Raw genomic sequence first — 27,815 nt, 5'->3', positions numbered from 1 at the left:
CACAGTGCTACACCAGGAGTTAGGAAGGGGCAGCTAGGTGGCACAGTGAATAGAGCACCGGCCCTGGAGTCAGGAGGACCTGAGTTCAAATGCGGCCTCAGACATTTAACACAAAAAAAAACTCGTCATTGCCCTACCTTCCTCCCTCCAAAAAAAAAAAAAAAGAGTTAGGAAGACCAGAGTTCAAATCCAGCTTCAAATACTAGCTGTGTGACCCCCTACAAATCACTTAACCTCAGGTTTGCCTTCTATAAAAATCTGTAAAATGGGGATCATAATGGCACCTACCTCCCAGGGTTGTTATGAGGATAAAAAAATGAGATAGCAATTGTAAAGCTCCTAGGACACTGCCTGGCATATAGTTGTTACTATGTAAATGTTAGCTATTATTATTGTTACTGTGTGACCCTAAGCAAGTCACTTAACCTCTGCCTGCCTCAGTTTCCTCAACTATAAAATGGGGATCATAATGGCACCTACCTCCCTGGGTTGTTGTGAGGATAAAAAAATGAGATACCAATTGTAAAGCGCTTAGGACAGTGTCTGGCACACGATAAGCACGAGATAAATGCTTATTGTGTTGTTTATTATTGTCATTACTGCCCGACTGTCTGGTTTTACAGGGACACAAATTCCCTCTCAGCATCCTGGGGTCGCCTTCTCCTATGAGGCTCCCGCGTGGGATGTGTCAGCAGTGCCCTCCAGGAGAGTACAGACCGTCTACCTTTTGACTTTGCCTCACACAGTATTTTCTTCCTGTATCAGCAGAATGGAAGCCAGGTTGGCGTTGTTGTTGGGAGGGGATCCTCTCTTGCTGTTCATAGCAGTTTCTACTGCTACTCCGCTCTGGATCTGGGACCAACTACCCTGCCTCTCTTCAGTGAAGTTGTACATACAGCAAAAAACGAGAAGACAGAGTTTGGTTAAAGGATCCTGGCTGCAGTCTTTCTGTGGCTAAGGAAGGTTAGCGATCGTTGGAAGCTTTCTGGCATGTTTCACCAGGATAGCCCCTTGTCCCCCTCAGAGCCTTCTCAGGAGACAATACAAGAAAAGCAGATAGAGAGTTCCCCAGGCATGATATGAACTAAAGAGGCAGCGCTGGCTTCCCTGGACACGAGCTTAGCCAGAAACAAGTCCATTTTCTTCTAGTCACCGAGTCTTTCCTTCTTTGCTGCTGCCCTCAAATCCAAGGCAAGCTTTCTATCTGCTTTGCTACACTGGTTCCCTTTAAAAAAGATTTCTGATATTTTAAAAATCAAGGTAGGTTTTCTAAGATGGTTCAGATATGATCTTTTCTGAAGGGAGAGGGATGCCCTGGATGACCTCTTGGGATTCCTCCCAACTCTAGGATTCTCTACAGAATTCAGATAGCCAGCCTCCCCTTGGACAGATAGCCTTCCGTTTATGGAAAGTCTGTGAATTTGGTCATTGCCACAGTACTGCCAGGAAGCTGGGATGCTTCCTACAGAGGGCAGTGACTTCTGAAGCTTTGAGGAACTGTGTATTTCTGGGCAGAGGCATCTTCCTTCTTCTGGAACACATCCCTCTCTCAGACAGCCCACTTGTCCCCTTCCTTATCTTTGGACACCTTGGCCAGCTCCTATAGGGCCACGCTCTAGGGATCTTTGTGATTTATCACTTAGCTGACGGATTAAGAAGAGATGCCTAGAAATTGGAAGAGATTCTACAATGAGCCAGACTCCCAAGACACAGCCAGAAGCCCCAGAATAACTTTGGCTTCTAATACTTCTTAAGATTTTAGGAGTATGTTTTCTCTTTCCAGATGGTAGTCTCCTGAGTGTCTTGGCCTGTGCTTTTGAATGCACAGATGCTTGGTGGGGCTTTGGTGACAGCTCGAAAGGCAGCTTCTGGGCTGCAGGGAAATGGAAACCTTGGTTCCAGACACTTTGAAGTGGATCCAACACATTAATTTTTTTTTTAAGTATGGTAAAATTTCTCCAGGCAGTAAGGATGCCTTTGCATTTGTTTCTCAGTATTAAGTGGTGCCTTCATTTCAGAGGGCAGGAACTATGTGGCATCTTGTTTCTCTCCTTGTTGAAATAGGAGGTATTTCTCCCCATAGCTGCTTCATTCTGAAGTTTGCCAGGATTCATTTCTTTAAATTACTTTGCCTTCTCTAGCTGAAGAACATTGTGTTCTGTTTTTGCCACTTGAAAAGCAAACGGTCTCTTGGGCAATATCAGACTGAATTCAGTTTGTTGGACTGTTTTGTGTGTCCTTGTAAATTGCACAGGCCTGTGTGGCATGCCAAGGATGAAACCAAGAGATCTTTTCCTCCCCTCGCTGAGTTCAGAAAGTTGACTTAACAAGCCTGGCCTATGTTCAAACTCTGTGAGACCAGAGAGGCTTCAGTAATGAAAAGACAGGCAGACAGACAGCCCGCTGTCTTCCTGCATATTATTTTTTTCTCTGTGTTTTTGAAAACCCAGCATGCTTCCTAGTTCACAGGAAACTGAGTTGTGGTGTTTTGATCTCCCAGATGTACTCCATCAAGGCTCCTTGTACACGGCGATCTAGGGAACAGAAGAAGGCTATGAGCCACAAGTTAGCGCGTATGTGCCTCCCTGAGATACTGAGAAAGTGTTTCAAGTCCACTGGAGTCTGATGATCAACCAAAGGATAGACTGTGGTTAGCCACATAAAGCTCTTGGCTTCAAAAAGAAAGCCTTTGGGGTTGTGCTATCAGTTGGAGGGAAGATGTACTGGCAAGAACTCACATTCTTCAAGCAGCCTCCCATTCTGTACCCAGAGGAGCCATCCGCCTCAAACACTTGGGCCTCTGCAGCACCTTGGGCTCTTAGCAGAAAAGTTAGATAGCAATCGAATTAATAAATCAATAACATACCTCAGCCCTTTTTGCTACAGCTTTAATTTAATTTAGGGCTTGCATGTCTAATGGGCAGTACGCTTTATGTGCATTTCTGGAATTTGTGGTTTGGATTTTGGTCTCCTGAAAAATAATATCTTTTTATATAGACTCCATGTGTTTGGACCCAGGCTTGTTTTGACTGAAAGAAATGATTTGTCAAGATGTTTTCTCTGCAGAAGTTGCCATGAGGGTAGGGTGGGTTTTATCTAACGAAACAATGCAGGCCTAGTTTATTTCTTGTAGGTTCTCTTTTTAACAAGTTTCCTGTTTCAAAGATGCTGTTGTGTTTAGTGCATCCACATTCATGGCTACAGAGGTAGATTTTTTTTTAAGTCTAATAAGGGAACCAAGGGGTGCTTTCTGGGGCCTTTGACACAATTCTCTAAAATGGCAGCAGCTGGGGAGAGCAGTCACCCACACAAACTCAGGGGGACACAGTGAAAGTATAATGTTAATGAATTCAAGGGAGAAATTAACTTAAATTTAAAATTAAACAAACTGTGACATATGAATGTAATGGAATATTATTGTGCAAAAAGAAATGATGAATATGAGGAAATTAGAAAAACTTGAGCAGACTTGCATGAACTGATGCAAAGTAAACCAAAATGGAACAATTTCCACAGTGACTGATATAATGGAAAGGGAAATAACTGTGAATGGTATAAGTATATTAATTAATGCAACTACCAATCTTGACTTAACAATAACAATAGCAATGATAGCTAGCATTTATGTTGTACTTTAAGGTTTGCTAAGAATTTTACAAACATCTCATTTGCTCCTCACAACAACACTGGATGCTAGGTGCTATTATTATTCCCATCTTACAGATGAGACTGAGGCTGGCAGTGATTTTTTTTTTTAGGCAAGTGACTTGCCCAGGGTCACAGAACTAGTAAGGGTCTGAGGCCAGATTTGAACTCCTGTCTTCCTAACTCCAGGTCCAGTCCTCTGTGCAGTATGATACCACCTAGCAGCGTCTAAGAGGACGAGAGAGCTTACACTACAGTGTTAAGAGTAATGACTTTTGGGATATTGGACATAGGTTCAGATCCTACCTCAGTCACTATCTGTGTGACCTTGGTCAAGTCACTTAACTTCCTGGCCCTTAGTCCCCCCATCAGTAAAATGAGGGGTAGGTTTGGACCAGACGGCCTCTCTAAGGCCTTTTCTAGTTATGATCTTATGGCAAAACAAGTCTCCCTCATCTCAGCATAGAGATAGTAAGCTATAGGTACATCATCAGGAATGGTCAACATATTGGTTTAGTTTAATTATCATTGTTGCAAAGGAGAATGCTGTGGTGGGTAAAAGTCATTGGGAAGTGACATGTTAAGGAAAAAAAATCACCAAAATGTTTATTTAGACAGAAATATTTAAAGATCAATATAAAGGAGATTCGCTGTTATTATTACTATTGTTACCTCCTTTACAGGTTGTTATGAAAACGAGATGAGTGAATAGAATTGTAAAGCACTTTGGAAATTGCAATGTCATCTATCACCACCATGAATTATTATTGATAATCTTGAACACATTTACCGCTGCTGAATCGTTTACTCTGCCCTACAGAAAAATGCCGTGACCAAGCTAAACAGAGCCTGTAGTCTACAGTGAGATAATAATATTAGAGTTTGGTAGAGAAGGAAGGTTGGTTTCCTTCTAATTTGGTTTAGGCATATTCTATGCAAATTTAACAAAAACCACTATTTTCCAACAAGAACTAGGTAACTGGCAGATTTTTTCTAAAGGATGATGAAACTAAGGGCTCTGAGAAATAGAACTTAGTTTAGTTTTGTTCTTAATTTCCTTCATTTTGGAAAGCTCTTCATGTAAATTAGTTGAGAAAAAAACTGTTAGATGCTTCCTGGGTCACATTGGTTAATCAGTAACCAAGACTTTGTCCCAAAGAAAGCATTCAGCTTGAGGTTTATTGTCCTTTCTGTTCAAAGGCACTGTAACTAATGTCATCTTTTCCTGTTGGATGACCCATCATCAGTTAAGACCCAATGTGGGGAGATGATTGAAGGACCAGTGAAATGTTGGAAAACATGGGGAGAAAACTAGGGGGATCTGACCCTTGCACATTCTAGAGAGAAGCAGGTCACAGAGGGAAGCAGGCAAAGGAAGGAAACAGCAGAGGATTGTGGAGAAGAGGAGTCAGCAACAGCTCGATGGTACCCCATCGAGAGCTGTGAAGAAATCAGACGCAGCGGGAACCTTGCACCTGGGAACTCCACCAGACAGAGACCAGTGTGGACATCAAAGGGGTCCCACTGAGCAGGGTGTCTACAGAGAAAGCCTCCAAGCCAGGCTGAAGGCTTCAAAGGTCAGGGTCATATTGGTCAAGAGAAGCGAACTCCTCCAACCTGAAATGATGTCTTAATATCACAACCAGTAAAAGACAAGGGGTGGGAGGGAAGTAGAACAAGGAGATGCTGATATACTCTTTTAATCCATTTCATTCACAGTTTGTAGTAATGATACTTAGCATTTATGTACCTTATTTGATCTCTGCTTCTTGACAAACAGTCCACCATTGAACTCATTGCTCTTTAGTTGATTGTAAGGAATGTATTATCATGACAAGAGAGAAGATTCTATGGGTCAATTTGTTGTGCTTCAAAATGACCCTCAATTTGAAAAGCTATATGAGGAAATGCCTTGTATCAGAAAACGAATCTTGAAAGAACCAAGAATAGCAAATGTAAACATGAAGTAATTGAACCTGTTTATTTATAAAGAAACAAGCATGCCTTCCTTTTTCTCCTCCCCCATCCCCACCCCTGTGGCGTTTTCTCTGTTGTTATTTTTCATTTCTGCCTTTTTATCTTATAGTATTGAATGCAGAATCTCTTATAGAAAGCATATGTACTTGGGAACACACTGTACCATTATGAGACCCTGAGACTATCTATCTATGGACCAGCATTAATAGAAAAAGAACTCATTCTTGTAAGGCAAAAGGGTGGATGCCAGGAGCCTTGCCTTTACTTCTAGGCAAAATCATGTACAAGCCACTCCTGATCAGGATATTTTTTTTTCCTAGAGATCGCCAAGCAAGTGATTTCCACACTCAGCCTGTACAACCTATTCCAGGGTTTCCCATACTTTGATGTTAAGAAATTCTTATAGATTTTTTTGTTTCTACCTTGAGTTTCTTTTTAAAAATTAAATCGATTAATTTTTTTTTGGTACATTTTAAGTTCTAAACTCTCTCCTTCTCTCCCTCCCCACACTGCACTAGAAAAGGCTACCATTTGACACATTGTGTATATATGTATGTGTGTGTATGTATGTATGTATGTAAAACCATACTCTGCATACTTCTAATTATCAGTTCTTTCTCTGGAGATGGATAGCATCTTCCTTCATGGGTCCTTTGTAGTTGATTTGAGTATTTTTAATGCTCAGAATAATTTAGTCATTCACAGTTATACTATGTACAATATTGCTGTTACTGTATACAACATTCTCTTGGTTCTTCACATTTCACTCTTATTTCCTGCAAGTCTTTCCATGGAGTTTTTCTAAAATCATCTTTTTTTTTTGCTTTTTGGAGGGCAACTGGGGTTAAGTGACTTACCCAAGGTCACATGGCTGGTTTTTGTGTGTGTGTGTGTGTGTATCTTAAGTGTCTGAGGCCAGATCTGAACCCAGGTCCTCCTGACTCCAGGGCCGGCACTCTATTCACTGTGCCACCTAGCCGCCCCTCAGCTCACCATTTCTTACAAGACAGTAGTATTCCATCACAATCATATACCACAACTTGTTTCCCCACTCCCCAATTGGTGGACATCCCCTCAAATTCCAGTTCTTTTCCTTGCCTTTCTATAGTACATTTTGTCCCACAGAGCTCAAGTTGTTATACACATAACCTGGGCACAGTGAACAAAGTACCAGGCCTGGAGTTAGGAGGACCTGAGTTCAAATCTGGCCTCAGACACTTAACACTTACTAGCTGTGTGGCCTTGGGCAAGTCACTTAACCCCAAATGCCCTGCCCTCCCACCTCCAAAAAGCAAAAAAAAAGAATTTCAGAAAGGAATACAAAGGGCAATTTTGTTAGTTCCATATTAAACCTAATATACACATTTAAAAAACCTTTTTAAACTGTACATAAAAGTTTGCATTCTCATATAATTTTCTTGTACATTGAGATGATTAAGTTCATTAAAAAAAACAAAACTTTTCCTTGTCTGCTGAGTCCTCAAGTTTACATATTTAATTTGGGTTTCTTGATATGCTACTTAGTTGAAGTTCTCATGTTTTTCCATAAGATAAGTTTCTCTAAGACAGATGCTATCACTTTTGCTCCACAGAGAGCAAGCCCTCAGGAACTATTTGTTTCCAAGTAGGATCACAACATCATAGATTTTGAGTTGGCAGGCATCTTGTGGGGTTCCTAGTTGAACCCTCATATTTTACAGAGAAAGATTTCATATCTTGTCCAAGTGCACACAGGTTGTAAGTGGCAGAGCCAAGATTCAAACCCAGGTCCTCTGTTAGTTAACACTATCATGTCATTTCTAAGCATTCATTTCTATACCTTAACCCCATGTGCTTTAACCTACATTTTAACATATTTACTCCTTTAAAAAAAAAAAAGGTGGTGGAATGGGGGTAGGGGAAAGACACTGTAATGAAATAAAGATTTTGGTCTGTTATTTATTTCTTACTTGCATGACCTTCATTATCACTTAAACTCCCTGAGCCTTAATTTCCTCATCTGTAAAATGAAAGAGTTGAATTAGATGACCTCTAAGGTTCTTTCCAGGTCAAAACTTGTGATTCTGTGGCTGAAAATGTAGAGACGTATCCTAACTCAAGCTGTGGCACTGATGTATCTGATAATTAATGAGTCATATATTTTCACTTGGATTTTATATGGCTCATCTGTAGCAACACAACTTTATTCATAGAATGAATTCATAAAGTCATAGAATGGAGGTGACATGTTTGAATACTAACCATGTCTTGACTGGAATGACTGTATTGCAGGTGAGCCGCCCTCATCCCAGTGACCATTCGCTCCTGATCCTCTTCGTGGTTGGTGGGGTGACAATCTCGGAGGCCAAAATGGTGAAAGATCTTGTCTCATCTTTGAAGCCAGGAACACAGGTACTGGGTCCTAAATAATTGGAAATGAATCTTCCTGAGTGGGGGATGATGAAGGGTAAAGGAGATGGCACTTTTAAGAGTCTGGCTGTACCTACAAGAATGGGTCTGAGGTTTGGGGTTAGCGTCCAAAGAGATGATTTATATAAAGGACTTTGGAAACTGGGAAGCACCATGTAAATGTCAGATGTTATTATTAATTATTACTACTACCTTTTCTTAGAGCAGATGTCTAGTGCCATGGCTAATTTGCTGCCATTCCAGGAGCCAAGAGCTTTACTATCACAGCACCAGAAAGGGTAGAAGCACAGTGGATAGAATACTGGGGCTTGGAGTCAGGAAGACCTGAGTTCAAATCTGCCCTTCAACACTTAACTAGATGTGTGACTCTGGGCAAATCACTTCACCTCTGTTTGCTTCAGTTTCCTCATTGGTAAAATAGGGTTTATAATAGCCCCTATCTCCTGGGTTTGTTGGGAGGATCAAATGAGATAATCATTGTAAAACACTGTGCCTGGCACATAGTAAGCACTATATGAATGTTGGCTATTGTTGTTATTGGCAGCTAGGTGGCACAGTGGATAGAGTATCAGGTCTTGACTCAAAAAGACCTATGTTTAAATAATTAATTAAAAAATCTGGCCAAAGACACTAGCTGTGTGACCCTGGGCAAGTCACTTAATCCTGTCTGCCTCAGTTTCCTTGTCTTTAAAATTATCTGAAGAAGGAAATGGAAAACCACTTTAGTATTTTTGCCAAGAAAATCCCAAATGGGGTCACAAAGAATAGGCCATAACTGAGTCTTCTTATAAGTCACCAAGTATTTATACTTAGCTACTGCCAATAAGCTCAGGCAATGCTGGTCAGAAGATAATTCTTTTTGTTTTTTATTTTTCAAATGAAATATAAAAGAAGTTAATAGATTAACTCCTGATTTACATTGTTCATTTCCACCAGATTTTGAGTTACAAATTTTCTCCCCATTTTTCCCCTACCCACCGCCCCAAAATAGCAGTCCCACAGGAATCCCCTCCTCCAATCTGCTCTCTCCCATACACCTTTTGACTTTTCCAGTAGGGCATGGTGGATCTCTATGCCCCAGTGCCTATATATCTTATTTCCCATTTATGTGTAAAATAGTATTAATAATAGTATATATATATATATATATATATATATGTGTGTGTGTGTGTGTGTGTGTGTGTGTGTGTGTGTATTTTTTTAAACATTTGATTTTAAAACTTTGAATTCCAGCAAACTGGACACATACCCCAGGCCCTCCACCCTAGACCGCAATCCAGATCCAAGCAAGTTAAAGCAAGAGCAATTACCCCTCAAACTGGTCGCTTGGTCCCCCTGCACTCTGCAGGCCAGGAACTGAAGCTGCCACGTGGGGGCGGCTGCACAGCCGCAGCGCCGCAGCGGCTTCTCACCCCGGGGGGGCAAAAGCCGATGTACTCCCAACTACTGGGTCCCAAAGTCCACACTGCACTGACCTCTCACTTTGTCCTTAGCATCTTGTGTTGATAAATCTTAAAATGGCCACAGCTGCTGCTGATCTGGAGTCCCTCCAGCCAGGGGCTGGTCAGGCCCACCCTGGGGCTAAAACCTCAGGTGGAGCTGGGCTCGGCTCCCAGAGTGCTGTGCTGGCTGATTCCTGCAGGCCTGCCGGGCTGTCCTCAGCAGGAGGTTAGCTTCTCTGTGTAATTTTGTGGGTTCTATAGATTCAAAGTTTGTTCAGAGTCCCCTTTTACATGAATTGGGGAAGGTGGAAGCTGGAGCCTTGCGAAGGTCCTGATTCTACTCCTCCATCTTGACTCTGCCCCCAGAAGATAATACTTAATATGACCATAAGCAAAGATGTTAATTTTCATATGTAGAGCCCTTTACAAACCTCAAAGCACTCTATAAGCACTAGCTATTATCATTATTATCCAAATGAGTGCACTCCCCCCAAGATATTTACTCCAATTCTGCCATCTCTAAAAACAATCTTGAACCTCTTCTTTTGAAATCACCTTCAGAGCCCACTCACAAACCAAACATGAAAAGGTGATGATCACCTTTTCCTTCTTTGACCAAAAATAGTATTTCCTACCTTGATCACACCTGCCTGAATCCCAGGATTTGGCCATTTCCAAGTCAAAGACACTTACAGAAGATCCTTCTTGGCTTCCTTTAAGGCTTAGTTCAAGCACCACCACCTACTTTGAGCCCTTCCTGATATCTTCCATTACTAAAGTTCACCCTCACCACCAAAGAATTACTTTCTATTTACATGGTACATATTTTCATTTACTGCTCTGTGTATATACTGTCTTCTCCACCAACTGAGGCTTTCATCTGACCTGAGAAGTGGTCAGACAGCCTTTGCTGGAAGACCTCCCATGATGGGGAACTCACCACAGCCCAAGACAATCCATTCCTTTTTGGAAGCAGCGCTAATTATTAGAAACTTTTCTTTTATAATAAACCAAAACTGTCATCTGCATTCACTGCAGAAAAATCCTACCTGGCAAACCTTCATCTGTTAGAAGACAGAGATCCCATTCCACATTAACCTTCACAAAAGCTTGGAAATCTCAAATCATCAGAAGTAAGTGATGCCTGCTTAGCTATGAATCCCCTCCTCACCATCCATCAAGGGTGGGCATGTAGACACTGCTTAAGGATCCTTTGTGATGGGAAGTTCACTACCTCCTGAAATAGAACCTGTTCCATTTTTTGAGTAACTCTAATTGTTTTGTAGTTTTTCCTAGTTTATAGCTGAGGCCACGTCTCAGCCTCTTCTGCCTGTTTATTGCTCCTGGTTCTGACTTTTAGGGCCCAGAAGAATAAGTCATCTTTCTCTCCCATCGGAGAGCCCTTTAAACAATAGAAAGCATCTTTCATGTCCACCCTAAGTCATCTTCTCCAAGATGCTTTCAAGCTATCCTCACATGTCATGAGCATTTTCCTGTGACCCTGGACAAGTTATTTTACCTTTCTCAGTCTCAGTTTCCTCCTCTGTCACACAGAGATGATGATCCTAGCATCTACTTCCCAGGATTGTTGGGAAGATCAGATGAAGTAGGACGTATTGCACTCTGCACTATATAAATGCCAGCTATGATCAGTATGCTGCTCTGGACAAGTCCCATGCTGGCCATGATCTTCCTAAATGGTGGTGCTGAAAACTGAGTATGATACTGCTGCAGTGCTCTGACCAGGGCAGAGTACAGGGGGATGGTTACTTCCATCATCCAGGACCCCCCTGTGTCTATTCACCGTACCAAGATTTAATGGCTTGCGTTGCTGTTTGTCCTTCATTCTCAAAGAGGACCATGACCATCAGGAGGATAATGCCATGACATGCAAGTGAATTGGATTTAAGTGAAGGAGGGCTGTGCAGAGTCACCAGCCTCACTTTCTCCTCCAGAGCCATCCTTGACTCAAGGCAGCCATTTCCCATGCCTAAAATGTCCACCCCCACCACTCAGCTCCATTAAATCCTAGTCATCCTTCAGGGCCTCGCTGAAGCTCTCATTCTCTGACTGCTCTAACCCAGGAAGCTTTCTCTTTTCTCTTAACTCCAAACCCTGAGAAGTTTATGGCTGGTCACACCTACATGTGGAAAAGTAGAAATACAGAACACATATCCTCTCAACAACTTCCTGTGACATTTTTGTTCTTTCCTTCTCATTTGGGTGGATAAAAGGCATCTCAGTTTCCCACAGTTTACTAAGATCCTCCTGTTCTTTTGTGTAAATAAATGAGGTGCCCCTTCCCCTCCCCACCCCCACCCTAGGGGAGGACAAGAACTGAAGAGCCTCCATTCTTCCATCTCACACCCTAGGTTCTAAATTCTAGTCTTTCCCATGCAAATGTTCAGTCAGTGATAAGCTTTTATTTAATGCTTACTTGTAAGACAGATAATACTAGCACACAGGAGGGCTGCTAGCACAAGTTCATTCTTGTTCTGGTCAGACAGGAAAGACTGAGTTAATAAGCTTACTTTATTCTAGTCTAGTCTTCTTATAAGGGTTGCTGATAATGAAAGCATAACTCCTACAAATAACCTGTCTTGCAGGGGTAGGTGCAAAGAAGGGGCAACTACCCCTACATCTTGATGGGGGTCAATCTAGACAGGCACAGCTTGTGCATTCCCCTAAATCCCCTCAAGCCTTAGTGGGGGCTGGTTGGGGAAAGCACAAATTTCCCCCAAGTCTTGATGGGGGCCACTCAAGGCACACACAGCATTCTAGCTTGTGCATTCAACCCAAGGTTCCCCACTTGCTGACCATGTCCACCTGCTTTATAGGGTAACTGACAAAGAAGGTGTATTGCCAGCAATAGTCTCACAAAGTTCCATCACCTTATCCCTGTATCTCACTGCACAGTCACAGTGTATGTTTACAATTTAAGCACAAATGTTTATATCATTTATCATTATATAATGCTGTGCAAGCATGGTAGAGATGTTTTGAACCATAATCATGAGAACTCTTTTCTAATACCTGGGAACAAGACATTGTCATGACTATAGATCCTGGGAAACTGAACTCTTAGAAATAGTAACAAAACTCCCTGTTACACACACTAAAATCCACCTTACTTACACTACTATGTGCCCACCAATCAATAAACATTTATTAAGGTGCCTCCTATGTTCCAGGCACTGTGCTAAGCTCTGGGGATACAAAAGGCCAGGAACTACCTTTCTTTTCATTGGTCTTTGTATTCATAGCACTTAACTCAGTGCGACACATAATAAGCATTTAATAACTGTTTGTTATCTGACTTTAACAATCTAGGAGTGATTCCACAACAGACCTTAGTGGTTGCTGGCTCGTATATCACATCCATATATCTATCATATATCCCACAATGGAAGGTACATTATAGCCATTTAGCAAATTGTTCAATTATTTATTAAATGCTTACCGTATACGAAACAGCAAGTAAAAATGACAGCTATCATTTATATAGCACCTTAAAGTAAATATTACTTTGTATGTATTGTCTCATTTGATCCTCATAACAATGCTCTGAGGTAGGTGCTGTTATTAACTCCCCTCCCCCATTTTACATAAATAAATAACTTGGCCAAGGCCACTGTAGCTAGTAACCAACAGGCTAACAACTCAGGCCTACCCAACTTCCATCCATCACGATGTCCACAATTCCACAGAACTGCTTCACAAAAAGCCAAAATACTGATCTAGGCCCAGGGAAAGAAAGACAAAAAGCAAAATAATTCCCTGTGGGGTTGATATTCTAGTAAGGAGGGTGAGATAATTATACAAAGAACCTAAGCACATAAGGAAATTATAGGACCGCACCCCAGAAAACAACAATAACAGAGTTTTAGGCAAGGTACTATGAGAGTCTAGAAATCAAGAAATCCTTTCTGTCAGGTGATCAGAGAAGGATCATGGAGGAAGTGGCATTTGAGCTGTGTCTCCAGGCCTGGGGAAAATTTCAACAGGCAGAAAGTGAATAAGTGCTCGACTGATGAAAAAATTAGCCTAATTTTAGTGGAACTTGTTGGGGAGTGATAGGAAAAAAGGTTGATGGGGTAGAAGAAAACCGGTTCATTTAGTTATTTGAATACCAAACTTTGAAATTAAAATTTGATAAGGTAGTGATTAGGGATAGTAGTCAATCATTGATCGTACCTATCTCCACCCTGAAAATCACCTGCCATGTTCACAGCTGGTGGAGATTCTGACAAGGCAAACCAAGTGAATGCTGCATCATTAACCCAAAAGCCTCAAACAGCCATTCTCCTCTTCAGCAGCACTCTCTTTGTTAAGAGTTCATTCCAGAGGTGATTAAACACCCTGCTTCTCTCCAATTAGCTTCTCACTTCCCTCCCAATCACATTGAACCAAATTTCTGGCTTCTCTTTAGAGTAATTGAATGGTGATGCCCTGACCGACAAGCTAATCCAGTCCCTAAACACATTAAATGCAGTCAAAGAGAATAGCAAAGCATTTGTGAGTAAGGGAAAGAGAGGTTTTCAAAACTGCATAGGGCTTGGGAGCAACCTTTTTCTAAAGGTTGGACATTTGACAGCAAGGACAGAGAATCGAGAGTGACTTTGATCTGGTTTGACCTCAGTGTCAGCTTGTCCACTGAGATGGGTTGCCAAATGATTTAGAGCTTAAACTATAGCTTTTAATGTCACTTGTCCTTTGTATAAAAAACACTCCATCAAGGGGTTAAGGGTCTCCAGAAAAAGAGTCCAAGAACAGACAGCCCAACAGAAAAACACTGAGCAGCTCATTTATTTATTTGTGAGCCCTCCATCCCCGCCCGACCCCTCACAGTTTTTGATAGAGTGAGTTGGATTACCTAGGTTTCTACAAGGAAACCAAAAGGCTAAGCCACCTGTTTAGGATTATTCTGTTTTCAAAGAGCTGGATATTCAGCTGCCCCAGTCTGGAGCTTTGCTGTTGCTTAGACCTGAGATACATTTAGTCTTCAGCTGTTTGGAGCAAAAAGGAAAAAGGACTTTGGTGCCTAGTATTTTGTGCAGGCCAAATACAGAAACCACACTACATTCAGTGGCTTTTTGAGCAAGGCATTTATATGGGAGACTGGGTGCATTTGTGCTTACCAAAATAAATAGAAGCATTTTCAAACCTGATTGAATAACAAGAATGACTTGTACATAATCCTCATCACTCATGGAAACAGATGAAGGTTGTTTTTTTTTTAAGGTACATTCAAAAAGGAACTAACCTTTGTAAAAGTAGGTGAGTGTATGACATGGAAGAAATCCAGAAACCTTCAAAAATCAAATGGGTTGACCCAGCAGATAGTGGGTTCTCTGTCATTGGTGACCCCAAAGTGGAGGCTATGTGGTCTTTGAGATGATGGAAAGGAGATTTATGCTTCTGGTGAAAAATGGATCTTTGAGGGGCCTTCTGATTCTAATGTTCAATGATTCTATGAGTTTCCTGATAACTTTCTTCACTTATCATCTGCCAAATCTTTTAGAACTACAATCGCATTATAAAGTTTATTAATTTTTGTTCTCTCTCTTTTCTCTACTCATCCATTGATGGATGTGTTGATCAATAGCCAAAAAAAAAAAAAAAAGTGGCCAAAAGGAGAAAGAAGAAAGTAAAGAAGTTAAGAGTCCAGGTTAATGATTACCCCTCCCCCACTTCTCTGACTCATCTTTAAGACTTGGTTGTAGATAAGAGAACAAATCTCCCAACTCCTTCCACTCCCCCTCAGCCCCACCCCCATCGCTGGTGTCTTCTGTGTAAATCAGGCATATTTTCAGGCATCCTTTGTTCTGGAGCTTGGCTGAATGTTTCCATCCTACAGCCTTCAGCCTTTGTACTCACTCATTGACGTCTAGCCTCCCCTGCCAAGCATTCCTGGCAGAGCGCACCTCGTGAGGATGGCATGGATGGCTCCGGAAGCCCATGAATGAGAGGAGGGCATGGTGCCTGGGAGCACTCAGAGGAAATAGTGAGGAGGAGACTTAACCTGAAAAAGGGGAAGGCAGCTGGAAAAGATGAAGGCAGGAAGTGGGTGGGTTAATTCTTTGCATTTTAAGAAGCAGTAACTCTTTGTTTTTGTAGTGCAATATGTAGTCATCAACTCCTCCTTTAAGAAATTGAGTTACCACAGAATCTTTATTATACTATCTACTGCATTTAGCTTATTTCTGAACCCAGAGGTCACTATCTGTCTCCATACTATCTCACCCAAATACCTATCTTTCCTTTCCTTGCTCACCCCTCCTCCCTTTCCTCCCCTCCCCTCCTCCTGTTCTCTTCCTTATTCTCCTTCTCCCTCTCCTCCTCCTCTTCCCCTTCCCTCTATTCTCTTCCCCAAAGAAGAAATGTTCATTTTTTTGTTTCCCAAGCACACAACACATGACTTGCACATAGTAGGTGCTCCTCCCTTTCCTGCCCTCCTCCCTTCCCATCTTTTTCCTCCCCACTCAGTACAGAGATCCACAACTTAGATCTGACTACCACCAGATATTTTTACATCCAGTAAAGAAAGGGGAACCAGGAGGCCAGGGTTAGAACTCATTCTAACTTTTTAGGGATTTGAGGATATCGGACATTAACAGAATGTATAGGATATACAAGAGGGCCAGCTGTAGTACCCTGGGGAAGGGAAGACAAACTGAGAAAGCAGGAGATAGTCCAAAAGGGCCCAGGGCTAGGTACTTCAGAAAAGGATCAGAGGATCAGACTGTACCACATTTAATCATCGGATCATAGATATGCAGCCAGGTGAGACCTCAGGGGCTATAGAGGCTAACCCCTTCACTTTACAAAGAGAGAAACTAAGGCCCACAGAGGTTAAATAAATGTCCTAGGTCACATAAGTAGTAAACATCAGAGGTGGGATTTGAACCCAGATCCTCTAACTCCAAAGCCAGGGAGTGCTCATTACATTGTCAGTAAACATTTATTAAGCTCCTGCTATGTGTGAGGCACCATACTAAGTGCTCTGGGTACAGAAAATGGCAAAAGACAGCTCTTGCCCTCAAGGAGCTTTCAGTCTAAGGGAAGAGACAACAAGGCAGCAAATATTTACAAACAAACCATATGTAAGAAAAATAGGGAAAAAATGAACAGAGGGAAGGCACTAGAATTCAGAAGGGCTGGAAAAGGCTTCCTGTAGGAGGTACAACTTCATTTGGGACTTGAAGGAAGCCAGGGAGTCCAGTAGGTGGAGATGAGGGGGAAAAAGGCATTCCACAAATGGGGGACTGCCAGACAAAATCAACAATCAACATTTTTTAGCATGATAACACATAAATAAAATTGGACATGCAGGAACATCAAAGTAATTCTTCTGTTACAGTCTATTAGATTGTAAGCTCCTTGAGGGAAGGGGTCTTATGTTCATTTTGTTTGTTTGTTTGTTTGTTTCCCCAGGCACACAACACAAGACTTGCACATTGTAGGTACTCAATAAATGTTTATTGAGTTAATCAAGCAGGCTCTTCCAAATGGTTCCCCTGTCTTGGAATAGTTAAAATTTTATTATTAACAGCTGCTGTGTGTTTGTAAAGCTTGAGTGAGAGACAGAAGAGATAGAAAAAAAAATCCTAGTCCTGTCTTTTTAGGTGGTTTCATCTGACTTCTTTCCCTTAACATCCAGCAGAATTTAAGTAGTGCCCTTACAGGTAGTAAGTTTCAAAAAAGGATGATGATTTTACCTAATTATCTATGTTTGAAGGGGAAATAAGGCCTAGTCTGGCGGCTAGAATCATTAACAGCTTTTTCTGAAGCCTCTAATCAAGATCAGATTCCATATTATTCTCCAAAGGCAGAGGATCTAACTTCCTTTTGAGATCAACAATAGAAGAGAAATTGACATGGTTGATTTCCAGTTCCTACCTGAGCTTCCCAGAAAAATCCTACAGGTAGAGCAGGAAGGCATAGCCCTTTCAGAAACTGGGGACCAGCTTGGAACTGGTCACATTGCTACCCAAAGAAGGCCTTTTCATTTTTTTCAAGCACCTTGCATGTTCATAGACACATAGGATTTAGAACTAGAAGGGAATTTTGAAATAATGTGGTCCAGCCTCCTCCTTCTACAGGAAGGGAGAGAGGTGGGGAGGAGGAAGAGGAGAGGGAGAGGGAGAGAGAGACAGAGACAGAGACAGAGACAGAGACAGAGAGACAGAGACAAAGAGACAGACAGAGACAGAGAGAGAAAGAGTGAGTGCATGCAAGGGCACACAGATGCATACTTTTAACCTGAAAGATTTCAAAAGAGAAGTGGGAGAAAGAGCCTTAGTGTCCCACCCTCCACAGTTTCTCAATGGTAGGAAATTAGAGAGGCCAAGAATGAGGAGCTCAGCTAACTGAGCATCCCAAGTGTTTCCTGCTCTATAGCAGACTTAGAAACAGGAAGTCTCTGGCACCTGCAAATTAAAAGAGACAACTTGGAGAAGAGAAAACAAAGAGAATAGTCCCTGTCAGTGGGCTGAGCTGTTTGTGTGGGAGGATAGTGGGGATGTCATCACAAAAGCCGTCTGTAGATAGTTGTCTTTGTCTTTTTCTTTAGCTCCCAGCTCCACTCAGCGAGAGAGAACAGCCCAGAAGGCCACGGGGTAGTTTGAGCCTCACACAGCCCTGTGGCCATCTTACTACTATTAATGTTTTTCAGCCCCCTCCACCCTCCAGGAAATGTTTTTGCTTGCTGATCTCACTTTGGCTCTGGACACCTATTCCTCATGTATGAGCAGCATCATAAAGTTCTTCAGGATGTAGTTGTCTGAAATCACCCAAGCTTGTTGACATGCAAATTATAGTTGCCCTGAGGCTGCAGCGCTCATGAGCTCCTTAAGAAATTGTTGGATTTGTCTCAAATACACTTATTTTCATATTTAAGAGTATAATCCATTTGAGTCAAATGAAGTCTCCCCCTCTTTTTACTTGTTTTTCCCTTTTTTTTTTTTTTTTTTTGCTTTTTGGAGGTGGGAAGGCAGGGCAATTGGGGTTAAGTGACTTGCCTAAGGGTCACACAGCTAGCAAGTGTTAAGTGTCTGAGGCAGGATTTGAAGTCAGGTCCTCCTGACTCCAGGGCCAGTATTCTGTTTACTTCGATACCTAGCCACCCCAGGTCTTCTCTTTCCCCTCCTTTAGTCAGATGGAATAATCTAATTAATAGATTGATCATCTAGCACAGGGGCCTGGAACCTCCAGTGGCCTTGAGGCAGAGGTTCCCCATTTCTAACCTAGCACTTTTCGTTGCTCATAGTGGCTGTTCCATAAATGTTAATGAATGAATGGATGAACAGAAAAAGGAAGGTTAAGTAGATAATATTCCTTCTCCCTCCCACAACAAAAAAAGAAATCTTCATTGGCCTCTGAGGTTCCTTCCAGCCCAATTATATATGATCCTATGACCCACTTAAATATAACCTTCACTCCAGTCACTAGGAAAAGTGACAAATCTCAAGGTAGTTTAATGCCAGCCACTTGTCAGTGGCTCCTAAGCCTTTGAGAGTCCATGAATAGATAGATTTCAGGGGGGAAGGTCTATGAACTTTCATGGGGGGGGGAATATACTTTTATTTTCATTAATGTTTAGCTGAAACTTAGCATTTCCTTCAATTATAAATTTAAAAGAAAACAACAAAAAAAAAAAAACCATTCTGAGAAAAGGGCTCCCATAGATTTTACCAGTCTGCCAAAATGGTTCATGATGCAAAAAAGATTAAGAACCTCTGGACCAAGTAATAATATTATTATGTTACTGGGGGTTGAACCCTGGCTCAGACTTGGCATCTGCACTCATTCAAAAAACAGGTATAAATATTTCCTATATCTATGACACTGTGCTAGGTACTAAGGATACTACCAAGATAATAATAATAATAACTTGTTTCTCTAGCTCTCTAAGGTTCAACAAATACTTTTCTCATAACATCCATATGAAGCAGGTCAGTAATTACTATTATCCCAGGTTTACAGATGAAGAAACTGAGGTTTTGCACATAGCAAGTAAAAGACAAAGCTGGAATCCAAACCTAGATCATCCACTAAACCATACTGCCTCCTTCATGGGAGGTCTTTAGCCTTGGGTACTATCAGTCACCTGGGCTCCCACTAATCAGACCCTTTAAGGCAAAGATTACAGAGAACAAAAAAGGGAAGGAAAAAGAAAAGAAGAGAGAGAGAAGAGAAAGTTTTATCTATATCAGTCAACAGCAGATTTCTACCAACAGTTTCCTTGGTTGCAACTCTAGGACACCAGGCCATCAGTTTCATTCCTGAGGGCCTACTGGTATGATGAGACTGATGGGGCAGGTCCATTTAGTGAAAAGAACATGGGAGAGAGAGTTCAAAGACCTGAGTGTGAGTCATCATTTGGCCTCTACTGGTTTCCTTATCTAGAAAATGTAGAGGTTAGATTAGATGAGGAGCTGCTCTTCTGATTACCCGTCTCAGGGCCCTCAGGTTAGAAATGGGAGAATTGTCTGCCTCACAGAGGAGAGACCCAGGCCAAGCTCAGGTTGCAAGGCCTAAAGAGCCTTTTTTATCATCTGGTTCTGTGTGGACCAGAAGGTCTCCGTTTATTGAACTGGAGAGGTTTTAAGACACAGAAGTGCTAAAACCCAGTCATGTTTTTCCTACTCCTAAACAACATGGTGCTCATGAAGTTTCAACTACATGTTCAGTCAATTTTCCCTTCCCTTCCCAATGAGATACCTTCCTATATTTCTAGGGCCAACATTCTCAAAGCCTAAAGCTGATGTGCTTTGATTATTTGGGGGAACTTGTCTGTCTGTTCTAGTTGAGTATATTGTATATGTATATGGTATACATTTTCTATCAGCTATGGACAAAAATAGTGTGTAGACTGGTGGGAGTGAATTTTTTTGCTCATTGTCAATATGTTGACTCCCATCTAGCCTTACCTTTCTTCTTCCCTCCCTACATACCATCTCCTCCAAAACCACCATGGCTGAAGCTTCCACCAACTTGTTATAGACAGTATATTGTAATAAAGTGGTGTCTAACTCAGAGAGGAGGGCCAATAAACCATGGGCTTCCTATTGACTTAGAAAACCACATACTAACATAAAATGTATTCTATTGTAGTTTTATTTATTTCGCTAAATATTTCCCAGTTATATTTTAATGTCATTCAGGTACACTGGGAATGTGGCAGGCAACTCTATGGTAGTAAAATTGACCTTGTCTGAGAACTTTGGTTCTGACACAAATGAGCTGAATGACTAAGGACAAGCTATTTCACTTCCCTAGGCCTCAGTTCTCTCATCTGTAAAGTTGGGGGGAACATTTTGTGATCCTGTGATTTTGCCTTTACATCTGACCTACCTGTAATCATACAGGGACCATCTCTAATTCCTTTGAGAACAAGGTGACTAAGATTTGTCAGTGGAAAATACCATGAGCAGTGATCTGGGGTTGCGATAGAGTCAGCTAGGTGTAAACAGTAGATAGAGTGTCAGGCCTGGAGTCTGGAAGATTCATCTTCCTGATTCCAATCTGGCCTCAGATGCTTACTAGCTGTTTGACCCTCGGTAAGTCACTTCACCCTGTTTACCTCAGTTTCTTCATCTATAAAATGAGCTGGAAAAGGAAATGGCAAACCACTGCAGTATCTCTGCCGAGAAAATCCTGAATGGGGTCATGAAGAGTCAGACATGACTGAAAATGGCTGAACAACAACAGTAATTTGATTTCTAGGACCACAGCAAACTAAAAGAAAGACCATATATCCAGAAAGTAAGGACCAAATTCTTTTATTAATGGAGAGAGTTGCATAGAATCCTTAGAAATAATATTATGTTCTAGATTTTAAATTCTGGAGGCTAGAAACAGTCTGGAATTTGATATCTTTACAGAACTTCACACTGTGCCACAAACTCAGCAGGCTTTGTTGATAGTGAGATTATGTAAACTATAAGTTTAGAAGTGATGTGCTTGAGCTGGGACTTTATTCTTTTCAGGAAAAAAGTCCATATAAGGACTTGTCATTCTTTTTTTTAGAACTTTTTTTTTCTGCCTCAAAAATAGCAAGGATGGTACCATATTGATTCTAAAAAGGTATTTTCCCTTTCAAAAGGGAGTAAAATATGCAAGTGTTGTAGAGACTAGCCCTTCCTCCAGAATCTATCTTGCATAAAACCCAAGTGTGGCCTCGGTGAGCAATGTTATTTTCCACAATATTCCTACATATATTTTTACTTTGAAAGAGTTTTTTGGGTTTTGTTTTTTTAATTTAAGGGCAGGGCCTGTATTTAAACTAGAATGAGTAGAGGCTGCCAGTTATCCTTTGGATTCCAATTCCCTAGTTGGGTTTTCTTTCTTCTCTCAGTTGTTGATCTGCTAAATTCAGTCACAAATGTGGGAATCTCCCACATTTTTTTTTCTCCTCTGTCATATGAGTTGGAGAGGGAAATGGCAAACCACTCCAGTGTCTTTGTCAAGAAAACTCCAAAGGGGGGCGACTAGGTGGCTCAGTGAATAGAGCACCGGCCCTGGAGTCAGGAGGATCTGAGTTCAAATCTAACCTCAGACACTTTTTTTTTTTTTGCATTTTTACATCGTAATCCCTAATAATAGTAATAATAAAGTAATACAATAGACAGCATTTATATAATGCCTTAAGGTTTTCAAAGCACTTTATAAATATCTCATCTGATACTCATAGCAATAAGAGCAGGTGCTATTATCTACATTTTACAGATAAGGAAACCAAGGCAGCAAAGGTTAAGTGATTTGTCCAATGTCAGTTGTTCATTTCTTTGTTTTTGAAGAGGACTAACTCTATTTGGAATGATGTCTTGACTCACAACTAGGAGGAATCTGTATCTGTATTTAAAGTTAGAACTTCCTGATTCAAGTCCCATGCTCAGTCCCCTGTGCCACTAAGCTGTAGAAAGCTTCAATGTCACATGATAACTGAAATTTATATAGTACTTCTGTTGTTCAGTTATTTTAGCCATGTCTGACTCTTTGTGACTCCATTTGGGGTTTTCCTTTCTTTTTTTTTTTCTTTTTGGAGGGCAATTGGAGTTAAGTGACTTGCCCAAAGTCACATGGCTAAGTAAGTGTGTCAAGTGTCTGAGGCTGGATTTGAACTCAGGGCCTCCTGACTCCAGGGCTGGTGCTCTATTCACTTCCACCTAGCCTCCTGGTTTGGTTTTTGTTTGTTTGTTTGTTTGTTTTTTGCCTTTTGGAGGGCAATTGGGGTTAAGTAACTTGCCCAAGGTTACGGGGCTAGTTTTTTTTTTGTGTGGGTGTTAAGTGTCTGAGGCCAGAACCTAACTCATGTCCTCCTGACTCCAGGGCTGGCACTTTACTCACTGTGCCACCTAGCCACCCCGTTTGGGGTTTTCTTGACAAAGACGCTGGAGTGGTTTGCCATTTCCCTTTCCAGCTCATATGACAGATGAGGAAAGTGAGGCAAGCAGGGTTAAGTAACTTGCCCAGGATCACACAAGTGTTTGAGGTTGGTTTTCAATTCAAGAAGATGAGTCTTATGACTCCAGGCACAGCACTCCATCCACTGTGCCATAAACATTTGAAAATCACATTTCATCATTTTATCAGTTACAACAACACTTCAAGGGAGATAATGCTGACATTATAATCCCCACTTTATAGATGAAGAAACTAAGGCTGAGGGGTTTAGGAACCATCTGAACTGTGGTCTCATAGCTCGCAATGTCCAGTGGAAGGATATGACTCCAAGCCAGAAGCTTGATGACATCAAGTACCACACACCATCGAGCATGCCATACTACTTCTCCTTTATTAAATTCCCTCCGGTGTACAAAGTCCTTGCCCTCACCTCATCCTGGCTGTCATTACTCTTGGACCATAAAGTTAGAGCTGGAAGGTGCTTTAGAAGCCAACTAATGCAACTCCTTCATTTAACCCAAAAGGAAGGCAAAGGACTGACTGCAAATGCTACAAATCTGGGATTTGAATCTGTGGCCTCCAGTTCCAAATCCAGCACTTTCCAGTGTACCACACTAAATCCTTTCTAGGGCAGAAATGCCCAAAGCAAAGGTCACCACCAGTGCCTACTTGGCTCTGGAAGGCCCCATGTGCTTTCTAGGCTTTGTACAGGAAAGGAACTGCTCCAGGGATGGAGGCCCGAATCAGAGGAAAGGTATATGTTGGGGGTCGGAGGGGCCAGAGCATCATTCCACCCATGCCTGTCTCCACACTGACAGGCTATCAGGACCCCAGGCTAGAATATGCCTGAAAATTATACATGAGACTGTGCAAAAGGGAGCAGCCTATTCAGTTTTGAAGGCATTCCATTCTTCTGTTGCTTTGAGGAGCCAGGGGGTCATATAAGGAGGAGGCAGAAATTCTAACAAAGCAGAAACAAATGTAAAACCACTTGACCAAATTCTCTGCAGTAGAATTGCTATCGAAAGCAGTGGAGACCAGAACCCAGCAGAGTGTCCAAGTACTGGCCTAAGGTGGGTAGACACAGAACACAGGTTCTGAGATGGGGCACATTGCAGCCATCATCATGCTCCCCCAAGCCATGAACCCCAGGAAATCTTAAATTGGATCACATTCCATTCTTGAAACTTGGGAAGTAAGGTCTGTATCCCCCACAACTCCAGTTCTTTAAAAAAAAAAATCCATGCCCTTTCATTTCTTTCATCATGGATAAGTCAGGCTTCGATTCTTTCCCCCTAATTGTATGTGGTGTTTCCCCCCTCCTGTTCTTAGGTAATTGTTCTGTCCACGCGACTCCTGAAACCACTTAACATTCCAGAGCTGTTATTTGCAACAGATCGACTTCATCCAGACATTGGCATCTGAGCCAGATACATCTGCTAAGAAGATAAGACTTAGCCGGGCTGGAAATACCTGTACTATTGTCTGTCGCCAGTTGAGATGTGCCTCCCAAATGGAGCTGCCCTCTTACTAATTGTAGGTATAATTGAATTCTGCCTGAAGAGCCCTGATAACTGGGCGTGGGGGGGGTGGCATATTTTGCTTGGATTGGACTAGTTTAAAAAAATACCCTTTTTCTGTTTCTAAAGGTGTCAGGCTGTCATTCATTCGGCTGCCACCAGATTAGTGATATTTCCCAGTTGTACGAAACCCTCTACTTTGCTGTCTGTTGATTAGACTTGCCAGCTTGTTAATCCTAAAGAAATTCTTGTTGGCAAACCTATTAGATAAATTAAAATTTTTCTTATTTGCAGCTAGTCAACACCCTCAATGGGTAAGCTGACTATATATGCTTTGTAGTAAGGGGGAAAGGCAGGTTTGTTTTTATTTGAGATTGTGAAACATCTGTGACAAACAGGACCATTGCAAACAGAGACTGGAGACCCTTTAAGTCTGAAACTCTTGGGGGGAGGGATTTTGGGGGTTAGCAAGCAAGCAGGGATATTGTGTTCTAGCAAGAGGAGTGCTATGTAAACTAGCTTGTCTTCCTAAGCTCTGTAGGCTTATACTGGAGGAGCAGAGCAGCCATTCCACACTGGGAGGGCAATTCAGAACGATAGAGACTGGGGTAGAGATTTGCATCCCACTTCCTCCAGTTAAGCTCTCCTCTCTGCTCAAGGGAAAGGCTGAATCAGAAAATAATTGGTCCCAACAGGCATATGCTATAACCCCCTTTCAAATTTCTGTCTGCCCAACCTTTGCTAATTCTAATCTGCATTGAAATGTAAAGCTTCTGTTTCTGAGAATCTAACTTTTCCGTTAATCAGAAGCTAAGAACCTAAACCCAGTGGATGAAGGAGAGGTAATGTTAAGAGCTCTGAAAAAACTAATGGGCTCTCTGGGACCAGACATGATTGTACATGGGGAAAACACCATCTAGTTGATGGGAGACCTCTGTTAGCCACAAAAGATGTTTGCACTAGTTGATAAAGCTGGAAACAATACCTGTTGTGAATTGATGTACAGGTTGTAGCAATAAAATAAAACCAAATAAACTCCCAAGCCTGGCTGGCAGCTTTAATTGGCTACATATCTTCACTGGTAGGGAAAACCCTGGCACCTGGGGAAACCACTGGCCCAGCAAGTAAAGCTGAGTTTTTTTCCTGCCAGTTGTTTTCTTGTTGGTTCCAGAGCAAGTAGTTAGCTTATGTTTGGGAATCCTTCAAGGGTGTATACTGGCACTGCCCAGTGGGGAGGTCAAGGCCTGGACCAGGATCCTGCCTCCATCTACTACCAGTAGTAGTCAGTACTACCCCCTGGTTCAGTCCCTGAGCACCTTGCACCTGGCCTGTTGCACTAGCCTGCTGGTCCGTCTGCCTGACTGTCATTCCCTAGTCAAAAAACCCCAGTGGCTTCCTACCACCTTCCAGATCAAATATAAATTCCTCTGTTTAGCTTTTAAAACTGTTCATAACATGTCCCCCTTTCCAGTTTTCTTAGACCTTCCACATACTTTATGAACCAATGACATTGGGCCCCTTTCTATTCCTCACATAAGACATTCCCATCTCAGGACATGGACCCTTTTCACTGGCTGTCCCAAAGGCTGGATTTCTCTACCTCCTCATCTCTACCTCCTGGCTTCCCTGGCTCTCCTTCAATGGCCAAGGAAAATCCCACCTTCCACAAGAAGGCTTTCACAATCTCCCTTAATGCTCATTCCTTCCCTCTGCTAGTAATTTCCAATTTATCCTGGATATATTTTGCTTGTCCATAGTAGTTTTCATGTATAGTCTATTCCATTTAGACCATAAGCTCCTTGAAGACAGGGGCTATCTCTTTGCCATTTTATGCTTATCGTAGTGCCTAGCACATAATAGGGGGTTAATAAATGCTTGCTGAATTGACTTGAAGAAGACTCTAATAACTCAGCATCTGCTGTGTGCATGTGTAGATATGTGTATATACATATTTGTGTGTGTATGTATGTGTATATACACACATAGGACATATATATATATATATATATATGTATAGTGTATCCTCTGTGTGTATATAATTCAAGAGAAGATAATCTTTCTGGAGAAAAAGCCAGTAACATTCCCACATTTTTCATCAGTGATGTTTCTCCAGATCCTGTTTAGCATTAGGTGAGTTTCTTTTCAAAAATTAACAGAAAAATATCCAAGGTTCTCTATGAAAGAAGTGATTCTGCCTCTCCCCCACATTTCTCCTCAGCTCCCTCAGGTAATATTGTATATTGGAGTTGTCTGTGCTTTTTTTCTTACCCCCTTAGTAGACATTAGGCTTTGTGAGGTCAGGGACCACATTTTCTATCTTCACCCTCACCTCTGAGGAAGAGCAATAACAAGATTAAATGTCAATAAAAATGTGGGGGCAGGGGGAATTAGGTAATAAAGTGGAGAACTAGAGACAAGGTAACATACAAAATGGGGTAGAGTTTTTCTATCTGGTTTTATCATTGAGGAATTGTGTAACCTTGGACAAGTCACTCTTCCCTAGGCCTTGTTTCTTTGTGTATATGCTTGAAGTGACGACTGCTACAGGACTCATGGAGATGTGGAAGGGCTCAAGGATAGAAATAGCTGCCATCTATGAAGGAAGGGAGTGAAGTAGGAGGAGGAAACTATTACAGGATATAATGGAGACAGAAAAAGATGAAAGGGGTCACTGGAGGGTTAGCTTGGAATTTCTACAAGGAGAATGAGAAGAGGGAAAAGGAAAAACAATAATTGGTATTGTCTAGTACAGCAGTTTTCAAAGTGTGGTCCAGGCACCCCTGAGGGTCTCCCAAGACCCTTTTGAGGGTCCATGAGTAAAAACTATTTCCATAATAATATTAAGATATTTTCTTTTTTAATATGGTAAATATCAAGATATAACTTACATTTTAAAAAATACCTCTTTGGGGAGTACTCAATAATTTTTAAGAAAATAAAGGAGTCCTGAGATGGAAAGGTTTGAGAGCCGCAAGCAGAGTAGTACAGTGTCATAATACTGTGGATACAAACATTGGCCTAGTACTTATGAGGTGTGAGGCACTGAGAATACAAAAATGCAAAAACAGCATTCTTCAAGGATTCTGTGGCTTCTGTCAAGGAGCTGGCAATTTAGCAAAAAAAAAACAAAAAACAAACCCAACTCCTGCTTAATGGCAATAGCTTCCCTTTATATAATAATCGTTCATGTTTGCACGATTCCTTAAGGTTGACAAAATGCTTTCCTTAGAAGAGCCCTCTAAGGTAGATGGGCTCACTGCATGATGACAAAGCACTCTATATATATTTATACATACATCAACATTGTCATACTGACTGTTAATTATTGGCACCTATCCAAGGGTGGCAAGCACAGAATGGCACTCAAGACAAGGAGCTAGGCATGAAAGCCAGTGAAAGAGCAGGGCATTTTAGA

General features: G+C 41.6%; 1 protein-coding gene and 1 long non-coding RNA gene across 2 annotated transcripts in view; one reads left to right on the top strand and one right to left on the bottom strand.

Moving 5' to 3' along the window:
- SCFD2 (sec1 family domain containing 2) overlaps positions 1-25,442 on the top strand; it is a 438,813-nt gene extending 413,371 nt beyond the window's left edge. The window contains exons 8-9 of the mRNA XM_069105227.1: positions 7,894-8,013; positions 24,213-25,442. Coding sequence (XP_068961328.1) covers positions 7,894-8,013; positions 24,213-24,305 — 213 coding nt within the window. The 3' untranslated portion in view covers positions 24,306-25,442. The remainder of the gene's footprint in view (positions 1-7,893; positions 8,014-24,212) is intronic.
- On the bottom strand, positions 384-18,369 carry LOC138175006 (uncharacterized). Its single transcript, XR_011171849.1, has 3 exons — positions 15,351-18,369; positions 7,864-8,023; positions 384-2,534 (listed from the first exon to the last, which is right to left on the bottom strand). It is a non-coding gene; the product is annotated as an uncharacterized lncRNA (long non-coding RNA).
- Positions 25,443-27,815: the final 2,373 nt, after the last annotated feature.

The sequence above is a fragment of the Petaurus breviceps genome, unplaced genomic scaffold (genome assembly GCF_028583685.1).
Source record: "Petaurus breviceps papuanus isolate PSGF00001 unplaced genomic scaffold, PetGlider_PUasm1.0 76, whole genome shotgun sequence".
In the NCBI taxonomy this organism is placed as follows: domain Eukaryota; kingdom Metazoa; phylum Chordata; class Mammalia; order Diprotodontia; family Petauridae; genus Petaurus; species Petaurus breviceps.
Note: the sequence above shows the minus strand (reverse complement) of the source record. Positions and strands in the feature narration are given on the sequence as shown.